Genomic DNA, 19,489 nt, shown 5'->3' with positions numbered 1-19,489 from the left:
ACCAGGAAATTCATTATAGTTTTAATATGAAGTCAAGAAATATTTTGTTGAAATTGTCAACTGTTAACTGATGAAGACTTGAGTGCAAATCTATTTGTGGCAATTGCAGTCTTAAAGCTATCATAGCAGTTGTATTCCTAAGCCATCATAGCATAGCTGATCATATGAATTGAGGTCAAAAAGCCATCTTTATGGTTTTTAAGTGGTACCATCCTCAGTAATCTCATGTATCTTTAGGCTGTCCATATGGGGCCATCCTCAGCAGCACCGAGTGGGTTCAAAGCGATGAGCATTCCAACCAGAAAAAGGATATCAGGTTGGATCATGCAAGTCCAGAAAGCAGAAGAGAGAGTAAGAGAGAGAAACAACAAGGTTGGTCACTGGTTTTACCATGTGTAAATATTGTGGCACATTGGAAAGTTTTCAGCACTGAAGAAGGTTCAAAGTGTCATCAACATTAAATATTACAAGCATTAACCAGCTACATGCAACATGTTAATAAAGTAAAACTTCCAGTGTAACCATGAACACAAGGTCAGTTAGCAGACTTGTAGGAAACGAATGTGTGGTTGCACTGAAATGTACAGTGGGATCAAAAATTCTGAGCACTAGTGAAAATGCTTCTATTTTGAATTCTATCTTGCATTTCTAATTTAATACAACATTTTTCATTACAAATTATATTATTGATTATACTGACAACAACTTGAGTGAAGAGTAGAATCTTTGAAATATTTACATGAATTATTTCAGAGTTTCTTAGTATTTGGTATGTCCCCTTTTTGCTTTAATGACAGTGTGTTCTCGAGCTGGCATGGACTCCACAAGTTTGTGTAAAACCTTACAATCCATTTTAGACCAAATCTAAAGATTTAGAGTATCATCTGAACACTTCAACAGAAGAGATTGGCGATAAAGAAAACCTGGCCTTTTGTACAAAGTAATTAACATGGGTCTCATACTTTTGGACCCCACTGAATGTTTAATAAAATTTTAAGGTCATTTATTGCCAGAGTTACTCTCAGAGCTGTGCTGTTTTCTGTATATTTGTTCACATTACATAATACATAAAAACCATAAAGGAAAAGTTCACTCTACCTGTGTGCACACACTCTCAGTCTCATTGAATACCACTAAGAGAGAATTACAGTCAGCCAGGAAGGTTCCATGCAAGTGTAGATGAATAAACATGCAGCTGTGAGGGAGGTACTATGAAGGTATTGAAAAAAACGCACAGCTCCACTACTGTATAAAAGGGAAGAGAGTTCTAAGAGAGCTGTACTGTGTTTGGAAAACTTGATCCTTCTACAACCATAGGTGGAATATTTCGATGTCATCAGCAGTGGAACTCAAAAAAAGTAATCCACAACAGATTATTAATTACTACTTTAAAATTGTAGATTTCTGATTACTGCATGTAAAAAAGTAATTAGATTACTAATTACTATAATTTCACATTACTTTCAAAACCTATCAAACCTACAAAAATTCAATACAAAGTGAAACACTTGCCTCGGGTGTTGTGTTTGTAGGACTACGAGACCGATAAAATATAAAACCTTTCTAACTAGGCCAGTTTGGTGTCACTAGCCAAGGAGAGGTACAGCTAAGTTATGTGTTTAGCTGCTACAGTGCCATGCAAAACACATTATCTTTCCTTATGCTCTGCTCATATCATGTTCACATAATCTGGAACTCATATAGACATTTATACACCATGTTTTCCTGCTCAGCATCAGAGGATGTTAGTGTATCAGTTAAAAAAAATAACAGAGTATATCCATTTTAACTCACACTGACTGTGAGCTAGCCAATAAGACATTCAGTTACATAGTGACAAACCGCTGCAAGTGGAGAATTATTCAGGGCTAAATAAAAAATCGTTGGGGCAAAACATGATTCATTATTATTATTATTTAAAATTACTTAATTTTAATTTTAAAATTACTTACATTTAATTACTTAATTACTTAATTTTACTTAATATTGTTTTCTTAACAATAAATGTGTAACGTAAGTAATGCAATTTTATTGACACCAGTAACTGTAATCAAATTACATAAATTTAAAATATAATGTGTTACATTACAGCGTTATCAGGAAAAGTAATTAGATTACAGTAACGCGTTACACCCAACTCTGGTCATCAGTGAACAATACAGCAGAAACTGCTGTTTGTTAATAAAAATTAAGGAAACAGAGCTGTTCTGAGATATTTAATTGCAAATAATGTTATGTTAGCAAGTGAAATTATCTTGAATATATTTTACAGCATTACTCCACTTAGTATCAGAGTTTGTATGGATCCACACCATCTGTAAGACTGAACTATGGTGTAAATCAGTAAGGCTAATCGATGACCAAGTAGTGAAAAAGCCCAGTAAGCCAGTGCTTGGCTTTTCATTATATTTGAAGAAAATTCATTAAGCATAATATATATTAAAGTATAACATTGAGTCAATGTTATAGAGCTAAAATAACTGCTAAACCTAAATTCTACATTAAATTTAAATAAACATCATTCATTCATTCATCTTCAATAATCGCTTTATCCTGGGCAGGTTCAAAGTAGATCCGGAGCCTATCCCAGGAATCCTGGGAGCAAGGTGGGACCATGCCAGTACATCGCAGGACACCTGTGAGAGGTGGAAAAAAACCGGAGAACCCCGAGGGAGAATGTTTAATTTAATTGTTTTTAACTGCTTAAACTAATTTTCATTGTCATACACCTTGTCATTTAAGATCATTGACATAAGACTGTGAGACATGATAAGACATGATATACACTGTTTGTTTTCAACTCATTTAATAATGAGTATTACCCAGGGCCGGACTTAAGGAGTCATTTTTTGGCTCTATCTGAGTTAAAATTTTAGGGGTAATATTAAATTATTTAGCTTATTAGCAATTATTATATAATAATATAATGCAGGAAGTGCTCTCAGTTGCAAGAAGATATCAAAATAACACACTAGACAAAGTGCAAGATAAAGAATGAGTGAGTGATTGGGTGAGTGCATGAGTGAGTGTGTGCAAGTGTGTGTGTATGTGTGTGAGTGTGTTGAGTATGTAAGTGAGTAAGCGGATGACTTTTTTTTTTTTTTGAATATCAAACAAATACAATTAAAGTTTATAATAAATACAAAATAGTACACTATCTCCTTCTTAAACAAGCATGACACCATCCAGCAGGATCCAGAGGCTGGTCATTTAAAACAACAACATGCAAGAGAAATAGGTAATCAAGTTGACTTCATGTATGTACTGTCTGTCATCTCATCATGCGGCGTGCTTGGCTCATTTGTAGACCTCTGCTGACGTGCTAGCTAAATTTGCTAAATTGCCTCATTTTTCTAAATCTTTGTTTGTATGTTGGTGGTCTGACAGAGACATTGATTGTAGCTGCTGTTGTGATTGTATCTTGAAACAGTTCATATCAATTGAATCACAAGAATCTTATCTTTCCAAAGATATTTTGCACGAGTACCTATATACAGAAAGAAGCTGCGTACATAGCATAGATTTGCACTTAAAAATGCAACGGCCTGGAGGAGGGGCATCAGAATTTACTTCATCTCTGAAAGGTAAGAGAGTTACAAAATAAAAACTTACCACTGTGAAACCTTCTGCTCAAGTTGTGCTTGCAAAGTTGGTCCTGCTTGAGCATCCGCATTTTCTGAATCTGACTAAGGCTCGAACTAATACGATAAAACTGACAACATGTTGCTTAGGAGCTTAGAATTGGAGGCTGAAGTTAAGCCAGGGGGCAGGTTGTTTTCTGCTTGCACATCAGGCTGTGGTGCCACAGGTGTGAAAAATCCAGTGAACCTTTTCATTTTACTGAGTGCTTCCTTTTCATGTTGTCTCTCATTTTTTAGCTTTCTTTTAAGCACGGCACTTCGATTATCTGCCATTATAACATTGACTAATACAGACAGGTTTCAACAGTGACGCATTGTTGTAACCACCAATAATCAAAACACATCAAGATGACTGACGTATAATTTAACTAATTAAATGCCATCATTCCTTACACAGGGCAGGGCTCGTCAACCATGCTAGACCAATCAACAAACTTTCAATGAAAAATAAAATGACCAGCATATAACTGAACAAATCAAACAAACATAAACTGGCAGGGCCTCCTACTAGGCAGGGCCCATGGGTTGGAGCCCAGTCAAGCCCAATGGTAAGTCCAGCCTGCTATTACCATACACACACCAAAACAGACACACACACACACACACACACACACACAAATATATTTAGTTCATTCTGAAATTTGTGTCTTAAGAGCATCATGTCAAAAAGCAATTGTGTATAATGTCCAAAGTGGAGCCAACATTCCTTGATGTTAAATATAGGCTATGTGTAATTAATTTACTGGTCTAATCTTGAAAATTCTAATACAAATGTTTTTGGGGGGTTTTTTTGTTTGTTTGTTTTTTTGTTTGTTTGTTGTTGTTTTTTTTTTGCAATTTTACAAAATGGAATCATGCATAATTTACAGTGTGGATTGGTAGTTAGTAACAAACCCTAGTCATATTATTAATGTGGTGAAATGTTAGTCATTGATGGCCCCCATGGCTAATTCTGTGCTACTCAATGACCCCATCTCTGAAACCCCTGTTAGTCTGACTATAATGATACATAGGCAAGTAAAATCAATAGTCAAATATTAGATTGAAGGAGCTTTTCTTGTAAATGGTACCTACCACATTATTATAGTATTCGTCATAATACAGGGTGTCCCAAAATCTCCATACATAGGGGAAATTAACTTTTTAGCAAAATGTCTTCCAACATTTTTCATACTTAGTTTATATATATATATATATATATATATATATATATATATATATATATATATATATATATATTTTTTTTTTTTTTTTCAGATAGCCTTTAAGAATGCCTTTGACAAAAGAAGAACGTATTGAAATCATGACTGGTTCAGAAGCTGCCACAAGGTTGCGATGGACTTTAAAAAGAAACATGGCAAGCACGTCAAACACAACACTGTGCCCAAACTTATTAGCAAATTTAAAAAGACTGGAACTGTTGCAGACCAAACAAGAAGTAGGTGTCCATGAACATCCACTGACAACCCGAACCCTAACCTGCATATGTCATGACAAATTTTGTAGAAAAAACTAAATAAACAAAACAAGCATGATCTCATATTACTGGTAACACTTGAAATAAATAGAATACAACCACAACACCTATTGCTAAAATTGAGCTGTTGCTATTCAAAGGGTAATGTCATTGTTAAAGCTGTTGCTGCTCACAGGCCATCAGGATTTAGAGCTTTAGAGGTGATACTCTCTGAATCCTGTTATTTTGGTGGAAATAGATGTTCATTAAGCAACCTTGACATGTAAGTGCGAATTAGAGTTCATGCATTGCTCAGTTACATAGGGCACACTTTGTTTTCTGGGATAGGCAGCTGGCTGTAGGAACAGGAGTTACTGTGCTGCTCATTAGCTTTTGGTGGTGAAGTGGTACTAGCAGCAGGGATTCGGGCAGCTATGGCTGACATCTCGCCTGTGTTGCTCTCACCGATCATGCCTGCTCGGTCAGTAGACTGGTTCACCTCTACTGTGGTGTTGCCGCTGCAGCTGAGCAGTTGAATCAGGCACTTCCTGAACTGAACAACACAAAGAGGGCAAATATCAGAGCAGTTTCGACACCAGGCATCAAGGTTTAATAATTTCAGCTGGCAAACCGAATAATGTAGCTGAGTAAACTGTACATGGGCTTCAAGATTTGCTCAAAAGAATAGGCACTCAAGCCACTCAACAGATATGAAAAGATATTAAAAGAGATCAGAAATGTAAAAGGAGCAGTGACAGCTGGTAATGATATTAGATGGGAGGGCTAAAATCAAATACAGTAATTTATTCTTTTTGAGCTATTCCTTGGTGGATTTGCTAGTGTGACTACTTTCTACTTTCAGTTCAACTTCAACTTTCAGACAGACGGACTCACATCACTTTCAAGCACTCTTTGATATGATGCAGAATTCATAGTTGAATCAATGAATGCAAGCTGTCCAGTCCCTGATGCAGTGAAGCAACTCCAAACCATAACATTTCCACCACCATGCTTCACAGTTGGTATGAGGTGCTTCTCCTGAAAAGCTGTCTTTGGTCAGTGCCAAACATGTCTACTGCAGCCAAACAGCTCTATCATTGATTCATCTGTCCAGAGGCACATTATTCCAAAAGGCCTAGACTTTGCCTGTATGCTCATTGGCAAACTGTACTCTTGCTTTAATATTCTTTTTAGACAGCAAAAGCTTTTTTCTGGCACGTCTCCCATGCAGGTCAAATTTGTGCAATCTCTTTCTGATTGTAGAAGCATGTGCTTTGACACCGACAGTTACAAGACTTAATAGCAGATCATGTGATGAAATTTTGGGGTTCTCAGAGACTTGTTTTTGCATCAGATGTTATGCTCTTGGGCTGAATTTGATGGGATGGCCAGTCATGGACAAATTGGCAGTCGTCAAATCTGTGTCACTTGTAGATGATTTTCCTTAGAGTGCAATGATGTATTTACTTGGCATGATGACACCACACACCTCAATAACAAAGGGAACACCACACACTAGATGTGAGAGATTTAAATAACTCCTGCACTCTCTAAGCAGGTTCTAATCACTGGCACCCAATCTTGCACACCTGATTCTAATTATATGGATTTGAAAGTGTGATAAATGTAGGGGTGTACTTACTTTTTCCATGTGTCTGATCTGTTTTTTTGTTCATTTAAATTGTGAAAATTACTACAAAATGTCTATTTTATGTGTCATTTAGTAGAGTTTATCACCTTTATTAATTGGCACTGTTTCAATGTTTTCTTGTCCATGCACAGTGCCCTCCACTAATATTGGGAGCCTTGGTGAATATTAACAAAGAATACTGTGTCATTAAAGACAAAAATTGTCTGTGTTGTTTAATTTTTTGATCTTTGTTAAAAAAAAAAAATTCACAAAAATACTCTGCTCTCATGGATATCAAACAATTGCAAACACAACACAGGTTTATCACCTGTGTGACTAGGAACAGGAAATTGTTCAACCATGACTTCCTGTTTCACAGGGGTATAAATATGAGGTAACACATAGGCCAAATTCCCTTAGTCATTCATAACAATGGGTTAGACCAAGGAATATAGCGGTGATGTGTGGCAAAAGGTTGTTGAGCTTCAAAAAAATTAAGTGGCTATAAGAAATTAGCAAAAGCATTGAAAATGCCCATTTCCACCTTCAGGGCAATACTTAAGACATTCCAGTCAACTGGAAATGTTGTGAGTCAACCTAGAATTGGGTGTGTGTCTGTACTGTTTACAGGCACTGTGAAGAGCATAGTTTGAATGGCCAAAAAATCTCCAAGGATCACAGCTGGAGAATTGCAGAAGTTAGTTGCGTCTTGGGGTCAGAAAGTCTCCAAAACTACAATCCGAAGTCACCTATATCACCAAAAGTTGTTTGGAAGGGTTTCAAGAAAAAATCCTCTACTCCCATCCAAAAACAAACTCAAGCATCTTCAGTTTGCCAGACACTACTGGAACTTCAAATAAGATCAGCTTCTATGGTCAGATGAAACCAAAATATAACTTTTTGACAATAAACACCAGAGGTGATTTTGGCACACACAGAGAGGTAGCCATATGGAAAAGGACCTCATGACCACAGTTAAATATGGTGGTGGCTCTTTAATGTTTTGGGGCTGTTTTTCTGCCAGAGGACCTGGACATTTTGTTAGGATACATGTCATCATGGACTCTTCCAAATACCAACAGAAATTAAATGAAAACCTGACTGCCTCTGCCAGAAAGCTTAAAACTGGTTATGGTTGGATCTTCCAGCAGGACAATGATCCAAAACACACATCAAAATCAACTCAAAAATGGTTTACTGACCACAAAATCAAGGTCCTGCCATGGCCATCCAATTCCCCTGACATGAAACCCATAAAAAAAACCTGTGAGGTGAACTGAAGAGGAGAGTCCACCAGCGTGGAATTTGAAAGATCTAGAGAGATTCTGTATGGAGGAATGGTCTCAGATCCCTTGCCATATATTCTCCAACTTCATCAGGCATTATAGGAGAAGACTCAGAGCTCTTATCTTGGCAAAGGGAGGTAGCACAAAGTACTGACTTAAAGGGTGCCAATAATAGTTGCACATATCTTATTTAAATCTTATTTAACAAAGATTTATATAACAAAACAAAATACAGGTTTATATATATATATATATATATATATATATATATATATATATATATATATATATATATATATATATATATATAAACCTGTGTTTTGTTTGCAATTGTTTGATATACATGAGAGAAGAGTATTTTTCTGAATGTTTTGAACCAAAGATCAAAAAGTTAAATAATAAAGCCAATTTTCATAGCCTTCTTTGCTCATATTTACCAAGGGTGCCAATATTCGTTAAGGGCACTCTATGTTAAAAAAAATAAATTCCAAAGTTCCTATGGATCTACACTGTCAAAAAAAAGTTCATTTTATCCAAATGCCATTGGTACAACCCTTTCTCCTTTCATTCTGAGAAGTGGTTTTTATCCTAAAAAAAACCCACAATAAAACAACCTCATTGTGATGTTTGTAATATGTGAACCAAGAAGTACCAAGATGGCAGATAACTGTAATCAAGGCAATCAGGGCTTTAGAGGTTATAAATGAATATATTCAAAATCCTGTTATGGTGGAAAAATAAATTATAAATCTCCCTTCATATCTCAGTATTATTAAAGTTGAGTGTGCACAGTGCATGTCTTTTTCTCAGTTATCTTGAGTAGCTGCATCAGGAATTGAACATCACACAGATCTAGGTTTCTAGATGTTTGTGTTTGAAGTGCTTCTCCTATGTGTTTCCTCATTAGTACAGACAGGTAACGACCTCAGTTTGTAATTATCAAGAATCATCATCTGAACACTTGTCGATCTGACCCCAGTACACTCACTCATATGCTGTATTGTTTATGTTGTTAATCTGCATGCATTGTACCTCAAGATCCCTCTGTTACCACCTACACCTATTTTGTGGTATTCCTAAAATGGAAACTTGGTCATGTGCACTTGAACTGCTCTTGCCTTGTGTATACTTGCATATAGTTGCTACAGATAAAAAAAATAATAATAATCTGCCAAAATAAAAAAATATATAAATATAATTAAAGGTAAACTAAGAGGAACACAGTCAAAGATTGTGTTTCCCTGCAATCCTCGGAAATTATAAACTCAGCAAACAAAGAAATGTCCCTTTTTCAGGAGACTGTATTTTAAAGATAATTTCGTAAAATCTAAATAAGCTTTACAGATCTTTACTGGAAACGGTTTAAACGAGGTTTTTCATGCTTGTTCAATGAACCATAAACAATGATTGCGCATGCACCTGTGGAACAGTCCTTAAGACAGTTTACAGGCGGTAGGTAATTAAGGTTACAGTTACAAGAACTTAGGACTCTAAAGAGACCTTTCTACTGACTCTGAAAAACACAAGAAGAAAGATGCCTAGGGTTCCTGATCACCTGCGTGAACATGCTATAGGCCTGCTGCAGGGAGGCATGAGGACTGCAGATGTGGCCAGAACAATAAACTGCAATGTCTGTAATGTATGACATCTAAGACAGTGCTACAGGAAGACAGGAAGGACAGTTGATATATTTTGAGATACTGGATTTTTGATGTCCATGAGTTGTAAGCCGTAATCATCAACATTAAAACAAAAGGCTTGAAATATTTCACTTTGTGTAATGAATATAGAATATATGAAAATTCCACTTAAAAAAAAAATTTAATTACAGAAAAAAACACACTTATTCTAATTTTGATTAGAATAATCTAATCAAAATATTATTCTAATTTTGTGAGCTGTACCTGTAGTATTATGCACATACATGAAACAAAAGAGGACAGGAAAGTATATTTAAAAAATCTATGCATGATTTTTCTTCAAAAGCAAAGTGGAGCAATTTGTTTATCATGCTAATTGGCATGAGAGAGTAGCGAGACTTATAATAGGCGTAACAGCTGGAAATTTAGATTACTGAACATTTTTAATTAAGTGCCAAAAGGGGATCATTCTTTCCAATATGTTCCAGTCTTCCCATTTCTTTTTAAGACATCACTCACATGTACTTCAGTCTCAATTCCATGTGAGTTCTTAAGAGAATCAATTTCAAAAGCAGACCTTGGTTCACAATATAGCCATGTGGATGTGTCTAGTTCCTTCTTTTTTTAGGCTTTTCAATGTGCCTTAACCCTGTTTCTGTCTCCACCTGAATCTGGATGACAGCCACTTCATGTTTAAAGATGCAGCAACTCATGACCATAAATTTTGTTGGGGCACATAGGCTACTATGTGGTGAATTTTTAGAGCAATCACATAATAGGCAGTTGAGAGTCAACAACATACAGCCATCCAGCATACAGTCTAAGAGCACATTTTGATCTGTTTTAGATCTACCTTTATTCAACTGTGTTTGCGGTAATATAATTTTGAGAGGGCTAAGGGTTGAGTGATTTAAAAAAAAATTCCAGCCCAATTACATCTCAAAAACAATCTAAAACAAAGAAAGATTAACAAATCAATGAAGCATCAGCTTACACATCTCTGACAAAAAGCAACATCACTATTGATTTAAAGTGGTACTTAATATTTTTACAAATTTTTAACATTGAACATTGAATGAGGACTTTATGCAGATTAACATTTGTTGAACAGCTAATATAAATGTTTTGGCTCTACACCACCTGCCCCTATGGACAAGCTACCATTGGTTTAAAGGCAACTTTAATGCATCCAACAGTGGGAATGGAGTAAGTTGGGGAAAGAGGAACAGTAATCATTGTTTTAATATGATCTGTAATTTGACTCACATTTAGCAGATTGCTCCTAAAATTACAAACATTTGAATAACATGAGAGATAATCAGTATACAGTATATTCAGTATACTGTATGTACAGTATACACATACCATAGTTTATGCTTCATGTGTTAGTTCTAAAAGTACAGTGTGTGCTGCAAAAAGGATTCAGACATTTGAAGGTTCCACGCAATGGTCTAGAATATGGATAAAGCCTTTTGACCATAATAGAATTTGGCCTGGCAAAAGAATAGTAACAATAAGAAATCTTAAGGTATTAAGAAAATAAGAAAGCTGTTCTTTAATCAAGGTTGGGTTTTTTCCCCCTTCTATATCTAGTTACACATGTCTGCATTTTAGGAGGAAGTTTATTTTTATCACTTTTTTTTTTTTTTAAACACACTAACCCATTTAGCAGCAGGGATCCTTAACTGGGGCAATCATAACCAAATGAAGCCTTTCTTCTGCAGCCTAAGATATATTGGAAGCAATTACTGTATGCAATTACTAATAATATAAATGTTGTTGTTTTTTTTTTCTTCATACAAGGTTGATCAGTCAGTAATGCCTAATTTGAATATTTCTTTCTTAAGCATCATCAATAATTTTGTATATTGACTACAATGAGACTATTATGTTATTTTCATTGTTGTAGGTACAAGCCAGAGGTACTGTATACTGATCAGCCATAACATTAAAACCACTTACAGGTTTCATGAATGACATTGATTATCTTGTTACACTGGCACCTGTGAAGGGTGGAATATATTAGGCAGCTAGGGAACAGCCAGTTCTCGAAGTTGATGTATTGGAAGCAGGAAAAATACGTAAGTGTAAGCATCTGAGCGCCTTTCACAAGAGCCAAATTGTGATGGCTAGATGACTGGGTTAGAGCATCTCTAGAACGGCAGGTCTTGTGGGGTGTTCCCGTTATGCAGTGGTTAGTACCTACCAAAAGTGGTCCAAGGACAAACAGTGAACGGGCGACAGGGTCATGGGCACACAAAGCTTATTGATGTGTGTGGGGAACAAGGCTAGCCCATCTGGTCCGATCCTACAGGAGAGCTACTGTAGTACAATTTACTGAAAACGTTACTGCTGGCTATGATAGAAAAGTGTCAGAATACACAGTGCATCGCAGCTTGCTGTGTATGGGGCTGCATAGCCACAGATCAGTCCGAGTGCCCGTGCTGACCCATCCACTGCCAACAGTGCCTACAATGGGCATGTAAGCATCAGAACTGGACCATGGAGCAATAAAAGAAGGTGGTCTGGTCTAATGAATCACATTTTCTTTTACATCATGTGGACAGCTGGGTGCATGTGTGTCGTTTAGCAATAGAAGAGATGGCACCAGGGTGCACTATGGGAAGAAGGCAAGCAGTGATGCTCTGGGCAATTTTCAGTCTATAAATATTGGGTCCTGGCTTTCCTGTGAATGTTACTTTGATACATACCACCTACCTATGGAAGTCCGATCCATGGAGGCCCCACCTTGCAATTAAAATCATTTTGTCAGATACCTTATAAAATTTGTACAGTACTTTGCAAAAGTCTTAGGCAACCAATTTTTTTAATATAAATTTTGTATGTTGTAATTTATTGTACTGTATGTCTCCTGCATTTCTGCCTCTAAAAAGTTGTCTTTAAAAAGCTAATTTTAGAAATACAAGCAAGTGTCACAGCCAAAGTCTCCAGAAGATCTGAGGCAGTTTTTTTCCTATCAAACTGAGAGAACTGATACTGTTTCAAAGGCAGAAGGTGGTCACACCAAATATTGATAATGTTTACTGCTCCTTGTAATCATCCTTATATGTAGAAACAATTTGTTTCATTATTTTTTTAAACTATCTTTGCTTTGCAGAATGTCTTAGCATGCACTTAAGACTTGCACAATACTGTAGTAGATGTCATCTCTATAAAGGCATAGGAAGAGTGGTATCTAAGTTTCCTTTTACAATTTGAAAATATTCAGAAGACATCAATGAGAAGGGATTTTCCCTAAAGCATTTTAGTACAATGATTTTTATTAACTATTACAATGAGTACCACTTTAGAATAAGGTAATCGTAGCATAACCAATAAATCCCTTCCTCCTTGATTCTCTTGCAAGTGAGCACTGGGGTATTGGGCTTCCTCTAACATCTTGTGTGCATGTCAAATAAAAATGCACAAGGCTTATTCACCATGAAGGCAATAAAACTTAAAGTCACATATATGTCAGCTAGTATTTATTCTGAAATAAAAACTACTCAAAGGGCAGCAGAGGAAAATGGTTGTTATCTGGCCCTTTCTCTCATCTGGCCCTTTCTCTTATACACTTGTGCTTTATTCATGACCCATATTTTATTTAGGAAGTAGCAAACATCTAACAAAAGTGGCCAGAGAAAGAAGAAAAATAATCTCTCTGCTTGGTTTTCTTCAGAATTCAATCATACACCAACATGCTGTGATGTTTTCCAACCTGCTTTTACACCGATGGAAGCCAGACTCGATACAGCCACTCTGCATACACCCCAATATTTACTACTGATGTCAGATTCGAGAATTTATCAGTGCTGTGGTATAATTGCTTTTATATCCCACCTTAAACCTGTTCAGGATAATTCTGTACAAAACATTTAATATATCGTAAAAGTTGAAAATGTTTAGCTTCTTCCATACCTGTTTGTTCATAAAGACGTAGATGATGGGGTTGTAGACAGCAGCAGTTTTTGCAAAGAAAGCAGGAACAGCAGCCATTATAGGGTCTAAGTAGATGGTGGGGTGAACAGTAACGATGAAAGAGAACAGTGCGTATGGTGTCCAGGCCACCACGAAGGCTACAATCATCACCACTACCATATGAGACACCTGTCGGTCAGGCTTCCGGGCATTCACCAACCGGCCATGAGAGTTGGACACCTGCACAGAGACACTGGTATGTGGGATTCTAAGCAAACATGTTGATCATTTAGTGGTAAACCGGACACTCTAAGTCTACCATCAAGCTCAGCAATTATAATTTGTAAACTATTTTTAACATGAATGTGACAAATCACTTCTATATAGAAGTGATTATAATATATAACTGTCTTACATTGCATATAATTGCATATAATTAACTGAAAAATGAATTATATGCAATCAGCATATAATTCACTGAAATATTTTAGATGAGTAATGGCATGCAGTTTAATCCAAGACGTGTCAGATGTGTCTGACACTGCATATTTCTCCAGCAGAAGCACCAGACTAACCTTTCTCAGCTTGCGCAGCAATTTACTGTAACACACAATGATGACAGCCAGAGGCAAGATGAAACAGGTGAGAAAGAACGTGATAATGAAAGTATGGTCATGCGGGTCACCAGAGTACCTGTTGAGAGACCAAAACAAAATTAAAGGACAGGCAGTGAAGAGGTGAGGTCTTTTTTTGTTGTTATTAGTGATTTATTTTTGGCATAGCACAGTGGACTGGTAAAAGTTAACAGGTGTTGAACTCTAGTATGACAAAAGCACATTTTTACCCAAGCCCCCACGTGACATTTGTAGAATTTCAATAACATTCTTGGCCAAACAAAAGAATGGTCTTTACAAATATGGGATGTTCCTCGTGTACAGCTTAATGTGAATGTCAGCATTGGATTCCATTATAGCTTTGAGGCACTGAAGGCTCAGAAATACTGAGTATGTTCTGGGATACAGTTCTAAGAAATAGAGCAAGATAATTCAAGTTAAAATTGCTTCTTCAGTACAGCCCTGCCATCTAGGCCAATGGTGATTCAGCTGATGTTAAAAATTGGTAGATGTTTTCTAGCAAGCAATTGTCAATTGCTGCCACATTGTATAGATTGCAGCATAACATTTCACAAGTGGACAAATCAAAAAAATTCATTAGCTGGCCCATAAATCGAACTAGCTTTCAAGTAAAAGCTCCAATGTGCTGCCCAGGCCCATGTTTTGGTGGCCTAGAAACCTAAATGACTTGGTTAAAAAGTAGTAGCCCATGTAATATAATAAGCTATTTAGTCATATTAGTTAGCTAAGTAAGTGTATTAATACAAACTAAGAAAAATAAATGAGTATATGATTATTATCCTGTTCTAACAAAGTTTGTAATGTAGCACATTGTATTTGCACTATCAACAAAAAATTGCCAAATCATTGGTGAACATCAGTTTGAGTTTTGCTTCTTTATTAGTGTAGAGCAGAGGTTTTCAACCCTTTGTAACTAAAGCTACCCCAAGCCTCCCCTATCATGTGGCACACCCTGACACACCCTGGCACACACACACACACACACACACATATATATATATATATATATATATATATATATATATATACTTAATCTATAATATGTTTTTGATAGGTAGATAGATAGTTGTTTTGCTTTTGTACTTTTTAAATTAGTTTTCATAACTTTTATGACTTCAATGACTTTTATAAAACTATGTAACAGACAGATATGGAACATGCTTTATCAAAAATGTTTCTGAACGCTATAATTACTTTGAACAAAAGAACTAGGCTGAAACATGGACTATTTTACATGTAAAACATGTTGCATTCCATTCGTCTTGCGTTCTAAAAACATTCGCATACGAATGATGTAAACTGAGATGAAGGGCGCGTTTCATTATCCATGACATTGTTAAATCTCCGGCTCAGCCGGAGCAAAGCAAAGCAGTAAAATACACCGAGTACCCAAATGATGCACTGTCTGTGTTTTGCGCCCCCCTTCCGATCTCTCCACCCCCCCGGTTGAGAACCACTGCTAGAGCATGCAAGCAGAAATGTAGTGCACTCTCACCAGTTGGGTTCGCAGGTGGTGCCGATCTTGCTGACTGTGTAGCTGCTCCAGCCCAGTACAGGTGGGATGGTCCAGATAAAAGAGAAGGTCCAGACAAACAGCAGTCCCAGTACTGCATGTTTAACCTGCAGACGGACATTTCCCAATGGACGACAGATAACAAAGTATCTCTCAAATGCAAGGGTAGCCAGGGACCACATACCCACTATACCTGGTGTGAAAGGATACAATTGTTTAATAAATATATTCTATCCTCTTCAAAGCTTAAGAAATTTTAATTTAATAAAAAAAAATACACTGTATAGAATATATATTGATCTTTAATGTAACTCAGATAAAGTTGAATCAAGGACCATGTTAACATTCTTCATTCGTTCATCTTCAGTAAACGCTTTATCATGGTCTGGGTTGCAGTGCATCCAGTTCCTATCCCGTGAACACTGAGCACAAAGCCTGGGTGGCATCATGTGCAAATGAATGAATAATGGAACCATGATATTCAACTTCAGTAACTTTTGGAAATTAATTGGAATTCTCCTCTATCAGCTCTCATGCACAATTGGCAATCTCCCATGACAAGCACCCTCAAAATCCAATGGCCCGGACAGAACTGGATGAAGAAATGCAGACATTTTGGCAAGAAAATTTCTTATTTGGCAGCCACAACATTGGTGGGTCCTGATGACAATGTTTCAAGGGTACAAACTTCACTTCTGCCATCAGTCCTATTTTTTGGGTTTTCAGGTGCCATCAAGTTTGCTGCTCCGTTGCAAGAAGTGTGTTTCCTCTTGGACACTGGCACAATCAAAAACGTAGCCCTCACAGCTGAAAACAAAAGTTTCTACTCAATATCCTTCCTAGTTCGGAAGATGGTAGATGCTGTCCAATTCTAGATTTCAGAGGGCTGAACTAATTTCTAAAAGCCCACACAGAACAGTGAGACAGTCAGATGTTATTCAAGCCAAGCAGCCATAGCCACAACATTGGTTCACGTCTAATTCATTTCCTTGAAAATATTAACTTGAGAAGTATGAGATTAGTATCAAAAGAAGTAAATAGTAAATAAGACATCTTAATTAATAATGAGTGCACAGAGATTCAGCAGCACTTTCTATGGATTTGATTAGATTAGATTAGATATTTTACTTTAACAGATTTCTTAAACTTGTTCCACACTGAAGTTATTGGCATAATCAAGTTCAAATCATGCACTTCGTTCATCTAATTTCTATGCTGGTAGTTTCCTTGGAAGTATTATAATCCTATTATGGGTTAAAGTACAATTTCACAAAGTCCATAAGCCTATACCCAAACACAGCACATGGTCACATGCTTTATCAGTAGGCACTCTTATAAAACAGACCCCATGTAGAAGCAGTCTGGGTATTCCTTAGCTTTTCCCCGTGAAACTGTCTAAAAATCCATTAACTATTGTATGCCTCACTTAATCTCTAATTAAATAATACAATGTAGTAATTGGGGCTCTTTTATACACCACAATGGCACTTGAATCTGAAAGAGAGCAGCTGGAAAGCTGATAGGATGTACCGCAGTCCCAGCTTATTCTAGACACGTCAACATCTTCTATATACTATTATTATTTATATATTTACACAGTTTAGTACTGCGAAAATATGAATGGAAAATCTGCTGGATGGCTGTTATTTTACATAAAATTACAGTTATGATATGTTATGTTCAAAGGACTGAGTCATGTCTTTAAATATTCAATAGCCTCAAATCACATTCCGTACACAAGAATTGATTGGAACAGTGATTGATGCCATTTAGACAAAAACATCAGTGCTGCAAAAACACCTGTGACGTTGGGCACTAATGAACACTGGAAAAGTTTATTCAATAATGCAAGTGCTCGTTCCGTTTTTAATGGAATTTTACTGTTCTAGTGTGAACAGCCTATCTATTAGACAGAGGTCTCGGATCGTCAAGAATAAATTACTTAAGGAACCTGTTATAAACTCTTGCGTTCTTGGAAGAATAGGCAGGGAAGTCTCAGATGTACAACTTTCAGGAATGTGTGAACTTCACTTACCGAAAAAAGTGACCGCAAATCCCTCCAGCACGCACGCCCAGGACCCCAAGAAAAAATAGCCACGGTAATTTGTGACAACACTTAAAGTCCCACCGATCAGTGACATGAAAAAGTCTGCCAGCGATAAATTAACAATGAGAAAGTTTAACGGCTGTCTGAGTTGTTTAAACTTGTAGGTAACCAACATAACCAGAAAGTTCTCGGACAGAGACAGCGACGTGATCACGACCATCCATGCTGCCAGCACTTTAAAGTTCCACGGAGCAATGGATTTCACGGGTCCGGAAAATGGATCTTCTGGTTGGATCACATCAGCTGCTTCTGTGTAATTAACACCGCGCACTGCCGTGCCAAACGAGCCCATTTTCTCAGTCCAGCTGAACAATGCACTTCTGAAACTGTCCAATGCGTAATGCTTTACATGTCCATGAATGCCCTACGCGTTGTGCATTTAATCATTTGCTCTTTTGTTCTTCAAAAACTGCATCCACTTGACAGAATTTTTCTGCACTCACTAAGTTAATAACAAATCCACAGTGATCAATGACAATCGATACGCTGATTATCGCCGTGCTTGTGCTCTGTTGGTGCAGGAAGTCCATAACGGCTCTTTCCCCCCCTGCGTAATCCATGCGCGCAGTTAATAGTATGTCCGCAGTTTATTTGTGACTTAAAGGATGCAGAAGATTGAAGGTCCCATGAACTTACTGAGTTTGTGCAGTGCTTAAGTAGTAATACTGGGGCATGACTCCAGTTGGTATGATTCCCGTTTCGCATTCCTGGTGGCTTTATATACGCTGTTAACGTCCTGCCAGGCAACAGAGCATGCATCACTCCTACCCTCAAGGAACAGCTACGTTTCATCTTCTCCTCTCCCCTTCCAGGTACTGCGCTCGAGCCCCGATAAACTGGAATGCGCACAGAGCGCGTGCGTAACGGGAGCTGCGCAAAGCACACAGTTTCCCCAAGCTTCAGTCGCGTATGAGTGTACAACTGTGAACGCTCTCGTTTTCCATAAGATTACTGAAATTAAATGTTTCCGGTTTATTGGTCAACTTTGCATCTCTTTGAATGGACGAGACATTGCTTTATTTTTATTTGGGTTTAGCTGCATTTCATTGCATTTGGTCGAGATGGGAATCGATGCGTCTTTTCTAACTTTAGACTACTGGTTAAACCAACGGGACGAACTTGGATCGAATTGTAGGCTATTTGTACAAATCATAACCCAGTTACAAGGCAGACTGGCTGGGAACAGAAGGAGACACCTGTTCGGTGTTACTGATGGGTCGATTTTGGACTTGGTGATTGCTCACCTCCATCAGTGGAAACGTTACATTACAGCGTAAAGACAGATCATTTAAAGTCATGCTTCTCATCTTGTGGTGAACGGACCCCCAGAGATCTGTGAAGCATCGCCAAGGGGTTTTGATGGAGACCACAATCAGACACTAATTTATTATGATTAAAATTATTACAATTCCACTACAGTTATAATCCTAATTACTTGAACTTAATGAGTATAAACAACGTTTTATCTAACTGCAGTTTTATTAATACTTATACGAAATGTTTTTAACATAGTGTAACTGTTTTAGGTTGTCCATCCATCCATCCATATATCCATTTTCTGTACCACTTATCCTACACAGGGTCACTGGGGAGCCTGGAGCCTTTCCCAGAGAACTCGGGGAACAAAGTGAGGGACACCCTGGACGGGATGCCATCTCATCTC

The 19,489-nt window shown here is 37.2% G+C and overlaps 1 protein-coding gene across 2 annotated transcripts; it reads right to left on the bottom strand.

Annotated features, from left to right (window-relative positions):
• Positions 1 to 2,203: 2,203 nt before the first annotated feature.
• Positions 2,204 to 18,651, bottom strand: valopa (vertebrate ancient long opsin a). Of its 2 annotated transcripts, XM_017462471.3 has the most exons (6): positions 17,755 to 18,651; positions 15,702 to 15,912; positions 14,147 to 14,264; positions 13,572 to 13,811; positions 5,563 to 5,650; positions 2,204 to 2,636 (listed from the first exon to the last, which is right to left on the bottom strand). In XM_017462471.3, the coding sequence occupies exons 1-6, from the start codon at positions 18,116 to 18,118 to the stop codon at positions 2,527 to 2,529; spliced, it is 1,131 nt and encodes a 376-aa protein (XP_017317960.1). In that variant the 5' UTR covers positions 18,119 to 18,651; the 3' UTR covers positions 2,204 to 2,526. The 2 variants fall into 2 exon arrangements, with proteins under 2 accessions (XP_017317960.1, NP_001187192.1); NM_001200263.2 differs by lacking the exon at positions 2,204 to 2,636 and having other exon boundaries at positions 4,880 to 5,650; positions 17,755 to 18,217.
• Between the last annotated feature and the right edge of the window lie 838 nt (positions 18,652 to 19,489).

Source organism: Ictalurus punctatus, chromosome 3, assembly GCF_001660625.3.
Source record: "Ictalurus punctatus breed USDA103 chromosome 3, Coco_2.0, whole genome shotgun sequence".
NCBI lineage: Eukaryota > Metazoa > Chordata > Actinopteri > Siluriformes > Ictaluridae > Ictalurus > Ictalurus punctatus.
The sequence above is the reverse complement of the archived record's forward strand: the minus strand, read 5'-3'. Positions and strand labels throughout refer to the sequence as shown.

What these genes read in the sequence shown, in the direction of transcription:
- valopa (NM_001200263.2), bottom strand. Translation starts at nt 18,118, where the DNA reads ATGGGCTCGTTTGGCACGGCAGTGCGCGGTGTTAATTACACAGAAGCA. An exon ending in ATTTGCGGTCACTTTTTTCG is followed by an intron (nt 15,913 to 17,754) that starts GTAAGTGAAGTT and finishes CTTTCACACCAG; the next exon opens with GTATAGTGGGTATGTGGTCC. An exon ending in TGCTGCGCAAGCTGAGAAAG is followed by an intron (nt 13,812 to 14,146) that starts GTTAGTCTGGTG and finishes GTCTCTGTGCAG; the next exon opens with GTGTCCAACTCTCATGGCCG.